Source organism: Monodelphis domestica, chromosome 2 (assembly GCF_027887165.1).
Source record: "Monodelphis domestica isolate mMonDom1 chromosome 2, mMonDom1.pri, whole genome shotgun sequence".
NCBI lineage: Eukaryota > Metazoa > Chordata > Mammalia > Didelphimorphia > Didelphidae > Monodelphis > Monodelphis domestica.
The window spans coordinates 35484106-35502095 of NC_077228.1; the positions used below are offsets into that span (position 1 = coordinate 35484106).

General features: G+C 43.3%; 1 protein-coding gene across 7 annotated transcripts in view; it reads left to right on the forward strand.

Moving 5' to 3' along the window:
* The window catches only part of GLMN (glomulin, FKBP associated protein), a 40578-nt gene that overhangs the window by 8278 nt on the left and 14310 nt on the right, over positions 1–17990 (forward strand). For 5 of the 7 annotated variants that reach the window (XR_008916060.1, XM_056815352.1, XM_056815350.1 and 2 more), the window contains exons 5-14: positions 459–567; positions 2905–3151; positions 3715–3817; positions 8615–8802; positions 11507–11560; positions 12191–12413; positions 14271–14312; positions 14406–14479; positions 15573–15657; positions 16882–16991. Coding sequence is in view for 6 of the 7 variants with exons in the window: in XM_056815352.1 (XP_056671330.1) it covers positions 459–567; positions 2905–3151; positions 3715–3817; positions 8615–8802; positions 11507–11560; positions 12191–12413; positions 14271–14312; positions 14406–14479; positions 15573–15657; positions 16882–16991 (1235 nt within the window). In the remaining variant the exon portion in view is untranslated. The remainder of the gene's footprint in view (positions 1–458; positions 568–2904; positions 3152–3714; positions 3818–8614; positions 8803–11506; positions 11561–12190; positions 12414–14270; positions 14313–14405; positions 14480–15572; positions 15658–16881; positions 16992–17990) is intronic. The other 2 variants (XM_001376938.4, XM_007480318.3) reach the window with 1 other exon arrangement.

The window sequence follows — 17990 nt, forward strand, 5'->3', positions numbered from 1 at the left end:
TGTCTGCAGAGTGATGATTTGAGAACCATGAATTCTGTACCCTGCATAAAAACACAGCCTTTATCTACTCAAATAGATATGTGCCAGTGTTTTAACAACAGTTTGCAGAAAGAATCCTGTTGCTGCTAAGTAAAGATAATTGTATAGAGTAGCCCAGGGGGTAGAGTTCTAGCCTTAGAGTCAGGAAGACCCAGGTTCAAGTCCTGCCTCAGATACTTACTCGTGGTGTGACTCTGGACAAGTCATTTAACCTCTCTTGGCCTCAGTTTCCTCATTTGTAAAGTGGGAAGAATAATAGCACTTATCTTACTGGCTTGTGAGGATCAAATGAGATCATGTAAAGTTCTCTGAAAGTCTTAAAATACCATATAAATGCTAGTCATTATTTGCAAACAGTATCCATGTGGTTGCAAATCTACTTTTGTAATCAGGGGGCTTCATGGTTAATGTTTTTGTAGCTCTGCCATCCAAAGGAACTTCTTTTGGGTTTGCTCGAACTGATTGAGGAGGCCTCTGGAAAACAGATAGCTGAAATTCTTCTTCTCTTGCTCGAGCCATTACAGACAGGTAATGAGCATTTTGATATCATACTATTATTATTTTGTCTTTGTAATTAAACTTAGTTACCTTCAGCCAAAAGCAAAACAAAAGGCTTGCCTTACCCAGGCTTTTCTTTTAAGCAGGACCTTGGTTAAGGTAAGGAGCAGCAAGTGCCTTATTTGCCTTCCTCTTGGACTTGTTAGATTAAGGGCCAATCAGGTATCAGTTTGGGATGAATAGAAAATTACTCTTATGAAGTAGTTACAAAGTGCATGGGAAAAGCAACACTATTCAGTGTCAGACCCTCTCCTGCCAGTTCTCTGCTCAAAAAGTTTAAGTGTCCCCCCATTGCTTGCCGGATTGCTTGTATTCGAGGCTCTCTTTCAATCTGCTTCTAGCCAGACGAGAATATTAACTGTGCCCTCATTTCATCTCACCCACTCAGCTTCATGCATCTGTGCAGAGTGTCTTCTGTGCCTAGAATGGACTTTGTCCACATCTCCTGTTGAATTCCTCTTTGTTCAAGGCTGCGTGGGAGTTCCCCCTGTTCCATGAATCCTTGCTGGCTCCCTTGCCTAAAAATGACCTTAGTCATCCTCTTCCCCTGACCAAATCTCTCACGTTCCTCTGTTGGATTTCTATGCAGTTTTCAAATTCTGGTTTTGTGTGATGGTGTAAACGTGTCTTCTTTGACACTTTCTTTACTTTAAGCTCACTGAGGGCAGAGATTCATTTTTCAAATTGTCTAAGATGGAATTCACTCCCCCCCCCCCCCAGAACAGACCTTTCCTCCAACCATAAGTTACCTATTTCAGCCTTTTTAGTCCTCCAAGTTCACCCCCTCAGAGTTCTCATCAGCTTGTCACTGTCCCCTCCACATCCCCTTGTCGATTCTACCCCAGAATCTGTTCTGTCTGTCTCTTGCTCTCTGCTCACAAGGCCACCACTCTTGTTCAGACCCTCATCACCTCTCCCTCTTACCTAGACTATGGCACAAGTCTCTTCTTTGGCCTCCCTTCTGGCTTCTCTGCTCTCTCTCATCCATTCTTCCCATAGTGGCCCAATGGATATTCCTGAAGTAGGTGTCAAACCGCATCTGCTCAGGAAACAGCAGTGGCTCTTGGTTGCTACTCAGATAAAATAGAAACTCCTCTCTTTGGCACTTACAGCCTTTTTAAGGCTTAGGCTTGCCTCTGATTTCAGGCTTATTAAATATTTCTCCCTTTCACTAACTCTGTGTTCCTGCCAAACCTTCCTTCCCATAGTCCATGCTCCGAGGACATGCCCTCTCCCATCCCATCCTATCTGCAGGCCTTTGCACACACTATTGCTTTGGCTTGCAAGCTCTTTGCTTACTCCTTGGGATTCCCATATCCTTTCATGGCTCAGTTTAGCACCGCCTCCTAGAAGAGGTTTTTCCTGATTCATCCCATTGTTAGCCGCTCTCTCTCAGTAACTTTATATTTTTTCCTTTTATTCAGTATTTGCGTACCTGTGCCCATGTGCAGAAGAGGAGCTTCTCGAGGGCAGAGACTCTTTCATCTTTGTCTTTGTCTTCTCAGTGCCAGCACATAGTACAGTGGAAATGCTTGTAGAATTAAATGTGCCCCATTGTACAAACATGATGCCTTTAGAGAGGAGATCCACCTTTCATTGCATTTTATTTTCTGTAATTTAGAGTTTTCCATCATGGCTGTAACTCCTTTACACACGTATCTTGTATCAGGAACTTTCCATCTATATAAATCTGTGTATTGCCTGCAACGTATAGTTATATTTCTCCAAGGATAGGTGGAATTGCCCAATACTCGCAATAGTAACCCTGTATGGGATATTATTGCTGAGGGAAGTGATATATGAGAGATTTCTGCAGCCTCTGAATTGAGAGATTGGAGGCAGAAATGGCAAAGATTATCCCCAAAGAGTGGAAATGGAGACACCCCAGGGCTGTAACAGTGTCAGAAGTGATAGAGCCCAGAGGCTAAGAGAATCTGGTGAGAGCCCGCTGTCCAATAAATGAGTCCTATGTCAAAAATGGAAAGCTATTCCATGATTCTCCAGCCACATTTTCTTAAGGGTATGGACTGAGCCATTACAAGGGATGAGAAATTTGAGTCAGTGCGTTTTGAGTGAGAGAAATGTCCAGCAGTGCCTATCACATGATCTTCAAAGCACTGAGGGGTTTCTCAGTCTTTTACTCATTTTTAACTTATTATAGGATTCTTCAGCAAATCCTTGAACCAAATAATCAGTTAACCGATTGTGGGCAAGGCCAAGCTGGCCCTCCACCAGTCCTGGCTTCTCATCCTGCAGGTGGGTGCTTGGTGAGGCTTCCTCTGAATAATGGCTTCACCTCTGTTTTAGTGATTCAGAAACTTCATAGCAAGAAGGCCTATTCAGTTGGATTAGCCCTGTCTACCCTGTGGAGCCAGCTCTCTCTTCTCCCAGTTCCTTACACTAAAGAACAAGTGCAAAAAGACCAGCATGGGCTTGGTCGGTGTTGCAAAGCCTTAGTCACATTTACTAAGCCTTTTGTGGAAGAAGTTGTTAAAAACAAAGGCCACCCCCTGGAAAACAGCAAGGAAGAGCTGAAGGCAGAACTGCTGAAGTTGTAAGTAGATTCTGTTTGCTGGGAGCATCCTGCCATTGGCCAAGCCAGTCTAGTGGCTGGCTGTGTCTTTGGTGTGCGTGTCTGTAGAATGTCTGTGCATCCTCCTCGAGAACATAGAGGTCTGGGCTGCAGGCTCAGGAGTTTAAAAACCGTGTCGGGCCCGAATAATGCTGCTCCAATTACATATAAACTGCTCAGCTCAGACCAAACCACGCTTACTGTTAAAAATGTGAGAAGTGCCTTTAGAACGATTTAACATGTACAGAGTCCTTAGCACCACAACATTTGGCGATGTTTGTGTGGGGATTATTGACTGAGGTGCAGGAGGCCAGGTGAATTGCCCAGGGTCACACAGCCTCTGAGTATGCATCAGGACTGTGCTGGATGAAAGATGAAATGACTGAGGAAACAAAGATTTGAGCTTCCAAGCATATCAATTTATTAAGCAGTGTTTGCCAATGGCAGAACAAATTGGTTCTAGGCTTATTCTGTAGAATAAGCAGGGATTGCTACTTAAGAAGTTTTCTACTCAAGTTATCTTCTCTCTCTTTTTAAAATATTAGTTGTTTCAAAAGTTTGAAATATCCCTTGCTGACAGCACAGCTCATTGAGGTGCTTGAAGAAAATGAAGAAGATCCTTTAAAATCTTTTGCATCTGAAATAGTAGTAAGTACAATGTGATTTACTTGCCTTTTTTACAAAGTCAATATTTTCTTGCTTTATGAAGCTAGGGGAACCCACCTACTTTAAGTATCAAGAAGTAAAATTGCAGAATTCTGAGGGCAGTTCAAAAGTAAGTGCTGCCAGCCTCATTATTTTTTTAATTTCTAATTAAAATGTTTAATCACAGTAGGAAGGCATGGTTTTGAAAGTCATTATCTTATTTACAAAAAATCTATCTTTTGAGGAATGCATTTGGTTTCTAATACTAATAATTAATACTTTGTAGTTGAAATAGTTTTCACTGTCTATTTACATGATCTGAAGAAATTAATAAAGGTGGGTCAGCTAGGTAACTCAATGAATAGATAGCGTGTAATTAGGATCTGCTCCCCAGAAACTCTCTCTCCCAGCATTCCATGTTCCTTCTCATATTATGTGCTAAAGTAGGGAGGATAGAAGTTTTGTGTAGCCCTGCCTCGCTCTCTCTTCCCATAATCACGGCTTCTGAAGCTGCCTTTTGGGGTCAGGCAGGAGAACTTACTCACATGGTTTTATTTTTGTTAAATAATCAGGTTTTACTTCTATTTCTTTTTTCTTCTACTTCAAGTGATTATTAATAAGCTTTATAAATATAATACTTGGAGTTATTGGACATTAATTTAAATCTTACAAGAGCCAAGCCTGGAATTGAGAGGACCTCCATTCAAATGTGGTCTCAGACACTTCCTAGTCGTGTGACCCTGGGCAAGTCACTTAACCCCCATTGCTTAGCCCTTACTGCCCTTCTGCCTCAGAACCAATGCTTAGTATCCCTTCTAAGACAGAAGATAAGTGTTTAAAAAAAAAGAACTTAATAAAGACATCTGGGATAGGTAAACAGGCCTTGCCAAGATTTGGACAGCTGTTTCCACATGAGATGGTTAGGTTTTGAGTGTTAACTTTTTTTTTTAACCCTTGCCTTCTGTCTTAATTTTAAGACAGAAAAACAACAAGGAGTAGACAGTTGGGATTAAGCAACTTGCCCAGGGTCACCCAGCTAAGAAGGCTGGATTTGAAGCCAGATCCTCCCATTCCCAGGCCTGGCATTCTATCGGTGGTGCTACCTCAGTTAACTTCATAATTCCATTGTCATTTGTTTATGGGACCTTGTGTTTTCCAAATGTGGTGACCCTTGTATTGGCTTTATATCACTATCTAGGAAGATCCTAAACTGTATAGTAATTCATCTGTTAATGAAAAAAAATGCTCACTTTCACATCTTGTCACTACCAAGCAAAGTGGTAACATTGGAGCCAAAGGGAGTCATTGTCCCACAGGACTATGATGTGGTCAGACACGTGTAAGACAGTTGTGCTTGTTTTGGGTCCTTTGTTTTGGGATGGATATAAGTTGGGGAGCATCCATAGGGAATCAGCCACGGTAGTGAAGGGATTCCAGATAGTGCCATACAGGAAATGGCTCAAGGAACTGGGATTTTTTTAGCCTGGAGTAGACTCAGGGGGAGATATGCTCACTGTCTTCAATTATTTGAAAGCCTATCAAGATGGAAGAGGGATTCGATTTAACATATTTAGTGAGTTCCTACTATGTGTAAATTGCTCAGAGCTCTGGGGTTATAAAGACAAAAACAAAAAAATCGTTCCTGCTTTCAGAGAATTTCAGCTTGATTGGGAAATGCAATATGCAAACAGATCAGAAGCTACAAGAGGGAATGAGACCTTGACAACTGAGGGGATAAGCAAAGGCTTTGTACAGCAGGATATGCACTCCATTGAGCCTCGGAAGAGGCTGAGATTGATCAGAGGCGGAGGTGAGGAAGGAGCAGATTTTCTGATCTTTGGGGTATTCTGAGAGAAAGTCTCTAGCTGTGCTCCAAGGGCTGATTGAGCCACAAGTCTTAGGAGAGAATTCGCCACATTTGTCAAATCATGGTAGAGAATGGCCATGCCTTGGGCCAAGGTTCTGAGGCAGCTGCTTGTTGACCTATTTTAAAGAACCTGATGAAGATAATGGGATGCCTTCTATCTTGGAGAAGGGGGTCATAAATCCAAGACTTGGCTTCTCCCAAGACATGCCCCAAATGCATAGCTATTGCACACTTCTGGTGGGTTACATGGGTCCAAATCACACTGTCAGAAGGGACCCAGAAAGCTTTGGCAAAGATGACAAAAGTTTTGAGCAAGAAACTAAAGATCATGACTTAAGAGGTCTGTTTGTCATTGCTGTCCATTGAAGGCAAAGTAAATAGAAGAGAAAAATGGATTTAGAAAATGGACAGCTGGCTTACCCTGGACTTGGGAGCCCCAGCTTAAAATCCAGGAATGACAGGCCAGAGATAGAGTATACTTAGCCCTGTTGATAAGAATGTATTTGCCAGCTGCCTTACAAATCTAACCAAAGGATTTTAATATAAAAGGGATGGAGGAGGAAGAAAATGTATTTATATAATTTACTAAGCTAGAAAATAGTTCTAGTAAATGGAAAAGAATAGCAGTTGAGACACCCAGAAATTTACCAGAGATGGAATTCAAGAAAGGATCCTGAAGAAAAACCCCTGACCAGAAAGGTCCATACCCAAAGTTTAGGCAACAAGCATAAGTTTGTGCTTCTTTTGTATTAGAGGTTCTAACATCCTGGAAGAATATTTGGCCTCATAAATGTCCCTGAGATGTAGGATGAAACTCATGACTGGTCTATGGCTCTGGATGGGTATTGAGTATTTCTTCTTATTCAAAAGAAATAAGGTAGATTAAAAAGGAGTGCGTGCATAGAGTAGTACCATATAGTCAGGTGAGGAAATTCAGGAACCAAATGAAGGAAGCACTGGTGGAGACTTAAAGATGAATGGCTCAAGAAACAAGTAATCTTGCTACTTGGAAATTCTACATACTATCTGATTAGAAAGAAGAACTTGATGGGGACTTTAGGAAACAAATCCCAAGCTTAGAGAAGATACATAATATAACAGAGATGAGAGATTTAGTTATTCAGTAGCCACTGGAGCTGACTCTCCCATCAAAAGCAGAGCAGCCAATGATGTCTTTTTTTTTTTACCTTACGGATAACTTTGTCCTTCAAAAGACGGGGACCAACAAAGAGATAGTTCTATTTTGATCTGATACTCTTTAATAGAAGGCACCATTTCTATAGTAAGAAGAAATCTGGGTATCAAAAGTCATATAGCAATGTTCCAAATCACTAATAATCAGAAAAACACAAACCACCTCACACCCATGACATTGGCAAAGTTGACAAAAAATAGAAAATGACACATGCTGGAGGGACTATGGGAAAACAGGTTTAACAACTTTCCTAGCCTTTCTGTAAACCAATTTGTAACTTAGCCCAAAAAACTATTAAACTTTGATTTAGTGATATGACGGCTACTAGGTTTATATCCTAAAGAAACCAGTGAAAGAGGAAAAGGACTCAGATGTACAAATATATTCATAGAGCTCTTTCCATGGTATCAAAGAACTGAAAATTCTTTGAGGTAATGACCATCGTGTGAAACAGAATTGAATGTGCTATTCTCAAGATGAGCATTTAGCTCACAAAGGCTAGTTTACTACGTTTTATTGATTGAGATCTCTGGGACAAGTTTTGAAGGGAGACTGATGAAAGACAGGGCAATGAACAGCTCAGTTGCTCCCTTTAAACCTCACCTGAACTGGTTTCGAAGAATCTATAAGCCAGTCTTATATTTTGGATTGTAGGTTAGGGCCCTGTGGCAGAGGGCTGGGGGGAAGGCCTTGTGTATATATTGCCTGTTTGCTGCCTAGTCAGTCGGCACTTCTTAGCCCATCATTGAAGTGCTCTCTTTCATGAAGGGAATAACCAACTGCACCTTTTTACTCCTACCTTCTGACTCTGGTTTTGTTTATTTGAGTGAGTGGGGCACTTGTCATCATTTTTTATCTCACACACCATCAATTGGGGAATGACCAAACAAGTCATGCTATATGAATGTGATGGAATATTGCTGTGCTGTGAGAAATAGTGAAGGAAATGGTTTCAAAGTCAGGATACCCAAGTTCAAAATCAGCCTCAGATCCTTACTAGCTGTGTGATCCTGGGCAAGACACTTCATGAACTCTGATTGTTTCTTTAGCTGCAAAATGGGATGAATAAAAGCACCTCTGTTGCAGGGTTATTGTGAGAATTAAATGGGATCTTTGTAAAGTTCTTACCACAGTGCCTGGCACATAGTAGGCATTATATACATGCTCATTCCTTTAGTTCCTCTAAGACGAAGGTAAGCTGAAGCCAGACTGTAGAGGAAGTCAAATGGAAGGCAATGACTATTGTCTCCTAGAAGTACTAGGGAGCTTTAGAAGATTTGGGAAGACCATTTGATCAGACCTATGTCTGTTTTAGATTATTTTGATGACTGTATGAATTAGGTTGGGAGAAGAGGGCAAATAGAAGTGAGGAGACCAAGTTAGAGGCTGTTCAAACAATCTGGGTGAGCAGTGGCTGTGCAAGTAGAGAGAAAGGAACAGATTCAAGAGGTGCTGTAGAGGGATGTGTTTGTTTCAGCCTCAGATTTTTTTTTCTGGCTTATTCTCAGCATCTTTGAGGCTTTTAAAAATTATTCTTTAAAGTGACTTCATCTTACTCCATTGGTTGCCTACAGTCAGGTGCCTACTTACATGCCTACCTCAGCAAGTTCATTTTCATTTTTAAAAATCTGAGTGATTTAGAAACCACTTAATATATAAATACTGAGGTGCAACAGAGTTTTGGTGTTGCCTTCATGCTAAAGCACTGCCATGTTTTCCCTCATCCCCCCCCCCCCAGGGCTTTATATTAGCAATTGGAGACTCTCTGCCAAAGGTGATTTTTCAGCATGGAAGGAAGGAAAAGTGCTGGGACAACCCTGACTTGGAGGAAGAGGATGGCAGCCAGTTGGCAGATTCCATGGCTTCACTCGCTTATCTTGTGTTTGTGCAACGTATCAGTATTGACCAGTTTCCACTGGTCTTGAGGTAAGAGTTTCCCACTTGGGTCAGTTGCTGATATTCCACAATGTGGCCCAAGCCCATCTTTTATTCAATAACTAGTATATAGGGCTTATCAGAGTACTAATAAGTTTAAATAAAGCTTAAGCAAATGATCCTTTTATTATTATCCTCAAATGCATCTGTGATCTCATCTATTTGGGAGCCCCCTCTAATGATGATGTGGAAATGCACCAATCCTGGACAGTTTATTCATGTTCTTTGAGGAGGTGAGCCTCAGGGCTCTCCCAGTGTGCTAGAGACCTTTTTCCTAATCTTCTGAGGGCACTAGTTGGCACTTACCAGTCATGTCCTCCTTCTCGCCGTATGACCAGCCCTTCTTCTCTTCCGTATGATTTCTTGATTCATATCTTTTACACTTAATATCAGGATTACTCATGCCCCCTATGGACCCCCCCCCATTGCCGTCTATGCAAAACTGATTTTAAATTCTTTGAAGCCAGCTATAGTCCATATTTTGCTGCCATGTAACATCACTAGCAGAATATTAGTACTTGAAGGATGGGTCTTCATGGGAACCTTAGGGGTAAGGAAAGGAGCTTTGCCACAATCCAAAGGTGATCCAGCCACACTCTGCCTTCTGGCCAGCTTGTTTTCCATCTAGACTGCCTGTCCCAAATATCCACGCTGATGAACAAGCTTTGCAGGATAGCCTTCTAAGGCGTGCTGAATTCTGGGCAGTGTAACATTTCCTCACCGGTCATTCCCATGTGGATGTTCTGGGGCTTGATGCAGTTAGCACAATGTCATCCACAAACAGACGGTTCTCCAAGACCTTATTCATCCTCATTCTCAAGATTTTGAATCAATGAGAGAGCAGGCATGCTGCTCAGGGTTACTGACATTCTTTTCTGGGCAAGTATTGACAACATGTTTTCCACTTTCCTTTAACACTTTCATAGTTGCATTACCTCCAGGATGGTTCTCCTCACTACACTTTGCCCAATGTGGCTGCTTCTCAGGTCATTATTTTCTTTAGGGCCATTTGTCTCCTTTCCAAGCATATCTGGAACCGTGGCACTATAGGGTCCAAGAATGGGGGGTTTACAGTCCTTGATGGAAAAAATACTTTGTTATGATAATTTTTGCAAATCTATTTTTCTTCACCTTGGAGCCCTCCCGTGTTCCTCCTTAGCATGACTTGGCCTAATTGGATATCAGGCCCAACTTTCCTTAAGCTGGTTTTACCCTCACCTCTATCTCCACTTTTGAGACAACATCACCCATAATTGACCATCATCCTGCTTGGTAGAATTTTACAATTTGTCTGTCTGTAGTTCAACTCACTGGTGCCTTCAGTAGTCTCTTTTCTATCTTTTGCATTGAAGTCAGATGTCTGCTGACTCAGTTGCTTCCTGGACTCTTATATAACTGTCTATAACAGTTGATTTGCACTGTTAGCTTCTATATATAATTGTTATAGTCAGTGTCTCGGTCATTTCTGTTAATCTGTTATTTTTTTGTTTCCAATGACTTGCTTTCATTTTCAGTTACTTAAATAGTTTGGGGTTAAGTAGTTTGGGTCTTACATCTTTCTTTTTTTTTTTAATCCCTCACCTTCTATCTTGGAGTCAATACTGTGTATTGGCTCCAAGGCAGAAGAGTGGTCAGGGCTAGGCCATGGGGGTCAAGTGACTTGCCCAGGGTCACACAGCTAGGAAGTGGCTGAGGCCAGATTTGAACCCAGGACCTCCTGTCTCTAGGCCTAACTCTTAATCCACTGAGCTACCCAGCTGCTCTCTGGTCTCACATCTTTCAGTCCTCTCCTTCTTATTATTTTTACTAATTCTGGTCTCAGCTCTGACAAGTTTGTGATCAGAATGTAGTGTACTATGGCAGCAGAAAAGCACAAAGAGGGGAACAGCATATAGAAATGAGCTGGGGAGGGCCCTGCTGTATCTGGCCTTGGGAGGCCTCATCTGGAGGATCGGGGCACCAGTTATCCTTTAGGAAGGCTAGTGATCACCTGGAAAGGGACCACAGGAGAGCAGCCAGGCTGGTGAAGGGCCCAGAACATGGCCACACGGTGGACAAGGATCACATGCTTGTGCATCGAGTCAAACCAAACTTTGTTGACTGTCCAAATTGTGCTTTTTAGCTCTCTCCGCCCTCTCTGTTGGCCCTTTGCCATTGTCACTTCCGAAATTGAGGTGGCCCGTAGGAGTTGGAGGGCCATTTGTCATTTTTCTTTGTTTTATGGACTACCATAGTTGACCCCAAATATTCATTGCCAGATGGCAACACTCCATGTGTCTCGAGACCCCAAGGTCACATTATGACCCTCTGGGCCATTTTTGTGGAGGGCATTTATTAGAAGGAAGAAATATTAGCTATAATCTGTTTAAAATGTGTTGGTGGTCATAGTGCTGGTGAAGTGGGTGTTAGAATGTATATGTATAATCTCTAAAAGTGGATATAAAGGGGCAGCTAGGTTGCTCAGTGGATAGAGAGCCAGGCCTAGAAACAGGAGGTCCTGTGTTCAAATCCAGCCTTAGACACTTCCTAGCTATAAGATCCTGAGCAAGTTCCTTACCCAGCTGCATGGTCTTTACCACTCTTCTGCCTTAGAACTAATACTCAGTACTGATTCCCAGACAGAAGGTAAGGGTTTTTAAGAAATAAACATTTAAAAATAAAACTAAAATCTATATAAATATATTTTCTGTTTTAGCCCATTATATCTTCTTCAGTATAATATGGAACATGTTGAAGTCCTCTTGAAAAGGTAGGGTCACTCAGATGACATCTCAGAAGTAAATAATGATTAATTCTTCTACTTTGCCTTCTTTGGGTATGTCCCTTTTATTTTATATTATACGTCCTTATTTTTGGTACATGTTTATAAATGCCTTTATCTTTTGCTTATAAAGTAAAAGGATCCAGAGTCCTTGTGTTATTTCTGACCCCCTGATATGCATTTCTGAGACCACTAGACTGTCAGTTGTTATTCTCACATCTTTTTGAACCTGATAGCAGTAAAATCTTAACTACTCAGGTAAGAATGACTTCATACCCTTATGAAAAATACTGTAGCTGACCATAGTGCGTCCTTTGTTTGAAAATCGTATCACCTGCACCACGTAGCCTCGAGCATGCCTGACCTCTCCAGACCAGCACCCTTGGGCTCCATGCCGATCCAGAATTAGTCATTTGATGCCAGACTAGGAGGCTTAATTGATCTCATTTGAAGTCTGGATTTAGGTGGAAGGACTCAGGTCAAAAGACAGACAGACCATAAGCTTTTGATCTCCAAAAGATTTTTCCTGATAATTTCCCCCAAAAGGTTTAACGTTACCATCTTGGGTTTACTCACGTATAAAATCACATTGGTTAAACCTTTAATATCCTCTTTCAGAACAGAAGAATCTGTGTCCTCAAAAGGATTGGTAATATTTATTTCTTCCCTTTTTATAATTCGAATATGTCTTTGTCACCTTATACTGCTGTGGCCTCTAACTACGACCATGTGCAAATATTTCCCTCTGCAGGATCTGTTGGAGAACAGTCTGTTACGGATGGAAGACGACGGCCTCCCACACCATTACTTAGAAATCAGGAGTTTCCTCACTGTGCCCCAGGTAAAGGGGAACGTGGCATCAGGCCCCCACGGAGGCACTTTCCATGTCTGCTTCATTGCGGGCTTCTAGGAGGAAACCAGAGGATCCCTCCGTCGTTGTAGCCTCGGCTAGCGAAGGCCTCTGACGGGCTGGGGCGGCCCAGCGCGCGTTGTTGGGAAGTTCATTTTCTCTGTGGACTGAAATCTGGCCTGCCCGGCCTCTGGGGCCTGGGAGAACAAGGCTGATCCGGCTCCTGCCCACGGCTCTCGGGGGCGGCCTTCTTGTCCTTCCACAGTCTCCTCCTCTCTAGACCACCGAGGCCCTCAGCCCTCCTGGCCTGGCCGCTGCCTGGGAGGCTCTCCAGCCTCCATCCTAACAGCGTTCCGGGAACAGAACACGGTGTTCTTGGGCAGAGGAGGGGGACGGTCACCCTTTCCCCTGGGTGCTGTCTGCAGCGCTGGGCCCATCGTGGTGTGAGCCCCAGAGCCTCCTGGGATGCGTCTGGGTCCCTTCCTTTTCCTGAGGCCCCGGAGGTGATGGCCAAGTCAGACATCCCAGAGAGGCGGGAGGCTGATAGCCCACTGCTCTGGTGGACTCCCTCCCCCGCTGCAGATCTGCCTTATCTGGGGTGCATTGTGTTTTTATTTATTTTATTAGATATTTCCCAAGCACATTTTTTTCTTCCTAAAACTCTTACCTTCTGTCTTGGTATCAATTCTAAGACTAGAGAGCCGCAAAGACTGGGTAATTGAGATTAAGTGACTTGCCCAGGGTCACACAGCTAGGGAGGGTCTGAGGCCAGATTGGAACCCAGGACCTCCCATCTCTGGGCCTGGCTCTCTACCCACTATGTGTCCTAGCCACCCCTCCTCTCCTAGATTATGGGAAAAAAAACAACTCCTTACTTTCCATTTTAGGATTTAGTACTTTGTACCAGTTCCAAGGCAGAAGAGCAGTCCGGGCTGGGCAATAGAGGTCAAGTGATTTGCCCAAGTCACATAGCTAGGAAGTGTCTGAGGTCAGATTTGAACCCAAGACCTTCTGTCTCCAGGCCCAAATACATTTTATTCTGGCTCTGGCTCATGCTTAGGATGCAGCCTGTGGGTTAAAGCGCTCGGCCTAGAGCACTTCGATGTTAAATAACTTGCCCAGGATCACACAGCCAGGATATAGAGACAGAAAACCTGTGCATCTTCTCTAATGGTCTATCTAAGGTCTGGCTGTTCTGGCCATCCAAAGTTGTCCCTCATTCAAGTGGGTGGAGGATCCCGAGATAATAATGACGTGCCGGCCGGCCGCCAAGGGAAGGGGGCCTTGAAGGCACGCTCAGGCGCGTCCACACCAAGCTTCACGTGGCCCTTTCATTCTGTCGTCCCATTGTTGAATGCCGAAGGACTTTGGGGGGATTCTGATGCCATTCCAGCCCTGTGTTTAGCCGGAGACAGTGATGGTGATGATGAGCAATAGTAAGAATAGAAACAGCGACCGAATTCTGAGGTGTTCGAGCCCTGTTCAGAGCTGCTCCCGTTCCGTGGTGACGACAACCGTGTGAGGCGAGCCTTGGCTCGAGGCCGCTGCTGGCCCCCAGCCTCGGAGGCATGATTGGATGTCGGGCTGTTCGGACTTGGGTCCGGCCGTCTCCCTCCCTGGGCTCAGGCGAGGGGACGAGGCCAAAGAGCGAGCAGCCGTTCTTGTTTGCTTCCCTGTAACTGCCACTTCCAGCTCTTTCCTCCCTGACTGGTGCCTAGGGAATGTCCCTCCTTGTCCTCCGCTTTAGCCCGGGCCGGCCGCGCGTCACTCCTTCCCCCTGACGCCCTCACCGCGTCCCCGCAGGGCAATTCTCACATTCATGTGAAGCTTTCAAAATTCTGTTCACAGAAGCTGGTGAAAGTGATGACCCTGTGCCCCCTTGAGACGCTGGTGAGTAAACGGGGGCTGACACGCAGCCCAGAGCGTCGCCCAACTCAGGCTGCCACCTGCTCTCTCTCATCTGTTTTTTGCTTCTCTTTTTAGCGGAAAAAAGGTTTAAAAATGCTGCAGCTGTATATAGACAAGCTGGATGCACAAGGCAAAAATATATTATTTAGGTATGCATCAAACGTGGTGAATGACTCTCCTTCGGGGGTGGCAAAAATGTGAGTGGGTGGTGCAGGCACGTGACAGACGGTGGCGCTGCCGTGGTGCGGGCCGCAGGGCTCACCTGTTCCTAAAACTCTTGGAGGAGCCCAATTGTTGTTGGAAACGTGGTCCAAGGGAGAGAGGAGCCGCGTTCATCGGCTAAGAGAGATTTACCTCATAAATAAGGCTCAGTCTCAGTAGGGAATGTGGATTATTAATTTTTAAAGAATTGGGATGCAATAAGAAACGTTTAAATTAAAATGAACAGAATATAGTTCTTCTATGACTCTTTAAGCTTTTAGATGGACTTAATACATAATAATTCACATATAACATAACATGTAATCGTTTGTAAGGAAAGACTCAAAAGTTACTGATGCTTTTTTTTTTTTTGAGGAGCAAAAAAACCCTCAAAAACCCCAGGCCTCCTAAAGAGGTTTGCATGAAGAATAACCAATTAAGTGATGCAGTGGAAGAATAGTCGGGCTGCAGAAGGCCGGGGTGGGGTTCATGCCCGGCTCTGGAATCTTGTCATCTTGGGCAGCTTTGGGGGCCTCCCATAGCTTCTGGCTCATCAGCTGTTTACCTTTTAAACTTAAACCAGCAGCTATCAAACATTTTGTCCCCCGTACCCGTTTATATTAAAAAGTATTGAGGGAGGGGCACCTGGGTAGGTCAGTGGATGGAGAGCCAGATCTGGAGATGGGATGTCCCAGGTTCAAGTCTGGCATCAGACACTTCCCAGCTGTGTGACCCTGGGCAAGTCACTTAACTCCTATTGCCCAGCCCTTACCACTCTTCTGTCTTGGAACCCCTATACAGTATTGATTCCAAGATGGAAGGTAAGGGGTTAAAAAGAAAAAAAAAACTTTAATTAATGGATTAATTAATCACTTAACTGATTAACAACTTTGTTGCTGTCCTCAACTTACTCTTTGGCATCCTTTAGGATTTCTTATTCTTAAAAACAAAGCTTTGGGCATGTGCAAAGTGGTGATCATGAGCTAATGAGGAGAAGTCCCAGGACCATTCCAGATGATGGATTTTGACTTTGTTTTCAAGGTGTTTACTGAAGACAAGTAATCATGCAGGTGTGGAAGGCTATGTCATTCAGAATATTAAAAATCAGATCGACGTGTCATTAAAGGTAAGCACAGAGCCTGGCGAAAGGTCGTTGGCATCAACTCGGTTTATTCTGTAGGCAGTATGACTAATTTGCAAAAATCACAGTAATCTTGAGTTTGGGCTCTGCCTATTTCCTAACTTAAATACCTTATTTCTAGCTTTGCTTATGATTTTTTTTCAAGTACCCTTCATGAAGTTGGAAAGTATATAATTGTTTCTTCTTCCATACTTGGGTGGAACTATAGCCCCAGAGAGGGAAATGCTTGGTGCAGATCGCCCCCCTTCCAGACCCTTCTTATCCCAGGGAGTTCTTATATATGGGTTTCCACAGGTCCAGCCCAGTGGAGTCACCCTGCCTGGCTGTAACTTAGAGATTTAGCTTCTCTCTGCTATGTACATGGCACAGAGGCTTCAAAAATGCCAGCACTGAACCTTGTTGGTGTCACATATTTTGCTTTTTAACAAACTTGGGTGTCTTCCTGGACTCCATACATTGCAATTCTGCATACATTGCAATGATGGTGGAGATGTGGGGATGAGGATGAGGATGGTGGTGATGATAATGATGATGACGATGGTTTGGTAATAGGGTTGACGATGGGGATTATGATGGCAATGAGGATGGTGGTGGTGATTTTAGTGATGATGATGGTAATGATGATGGCGGTGGTGGCAATAATGATGATGGCTAGCATTTACATAAGACTTTAAGATTTGCAAAGTGCTTTATTTTCATTATCTCCTTTATTCCATGTACCCTGAACACAGGGCTTGTTCCTAGTGTGAGGCAATTAGTTTAGTCCAGAAGGGGTGTCGTGGATGAAAATATATTATTTCCTTTAAGAAAGAAATGATCTGCTCATTAGCATTCATTCTATAAGGCCAATGATCGACATAGCCAGACCTACGACCTTAAATAAGGGTTTAGGGAGAGAAGCAAAATCATTGCATATCAATTATTCTGATATTCCTTGCTAAATGTTTATTTGATTTTTTCTCATCCACTCCAGTCAGTAAATTACTGGAAAATTGGGAACAAATTGAATTTTTATAAATTTTAATCACACTAGAGAACTTTTACAAGAAATCTTTTTGTAAATCTGATTGTTCGTGTTTGCTCAAAGAGAGATAGTTCTATAAGTTAATTAATTGTTTTTAGAGTTTTGAGTCGGAAAATACAAAGTTTTACGGTTTTAATTAAATCCTCCCTGCCCCCACCCCCTCCACTTTTCCTGTTGCTTTTTAGAGAACAGAGGATCATAAATGGTTCACAGGACCACAGCTGCTCTCACTTCTTGATTTGGTGCTTTTACTTCCTGAAGGAGCAGAAACAGATCTACTCCAAAATTCAGACAGGTGAGATGATCCAGATCCTGAATTCTAATATGGAGAAATTTAAGTTGAATAAGTAAATTCCAGGTTTAGAGAATATAATCCAGTGAAGCTTGGTATCCTGTGGCTTTGAGATTTGTATTTGATTGGCTAAAAGAGGTTGCTTTTACCAAGTCATACTGAAATAATGTTGTTCCTGGAAGAAGGAACTATGCTTTTATGCTACTTCAGTGACAGATGCAGCTTCCTATGCACTTCTATGGATTCATCACTAATTTATGCTTGGGACTGCACAACAGGCACCATCTGGAGAACACGTATGTATTTAGCTCTCAGAAACTCTTCAAAGAGTGGAACACTCGGAGCTTTACGTTTTTATTTTTCATGGATGGTGCCCTGAGTTTTTTTGTTGTTTTAAAACCCTTCCCTCTCATCTTAGGATCAATACTGTGTGTTGATTCTAAGTTAGAATAGTGGTACGGACTAGACCATGGCAAAGTATTGGCATGTGTGCCCAGCCAACCTTGGCTTGGGGGGAGCTGCTCCATCCCCCCTCTTCCCAGCACCCAAGGACTTTTTTTTTGCATGCCCCACCCCTCTGTCCAATTGCCCAAAGCGAGCACTTCCTCTGCTCTTTGGGGTAATGGGGGGGAGAGGGAGACTCACAGGCAGCTTGAAATTGCCCTCTGGGTACACGAACTTCAAAACCTTCACCAATGCTGGGCTTGGCAATCAGGGTTAAGAGACTTGCCCAGGGCCTCACAGCTAGGAAGTGTCTGAGGTCACATTTGAACCCAGGACCTCCCATCTCCATGCCTGGCTCTCTATTCACTGAGCCACCCGGCTGCCTCAATGTCCTTGGTTTTGCAGAGTTATTGACCAGAGCTTGTCCAGGAACAGTAAGTGTTAAATTAAGGAGATTTCCTTATTGGCATGGTACTTGTCCTCATGATCTACTGGGCTCTGCCAACCTATTACAAAATCTTTGTTACTCTATTTAATTTTTTCATATCTTTCTAATTC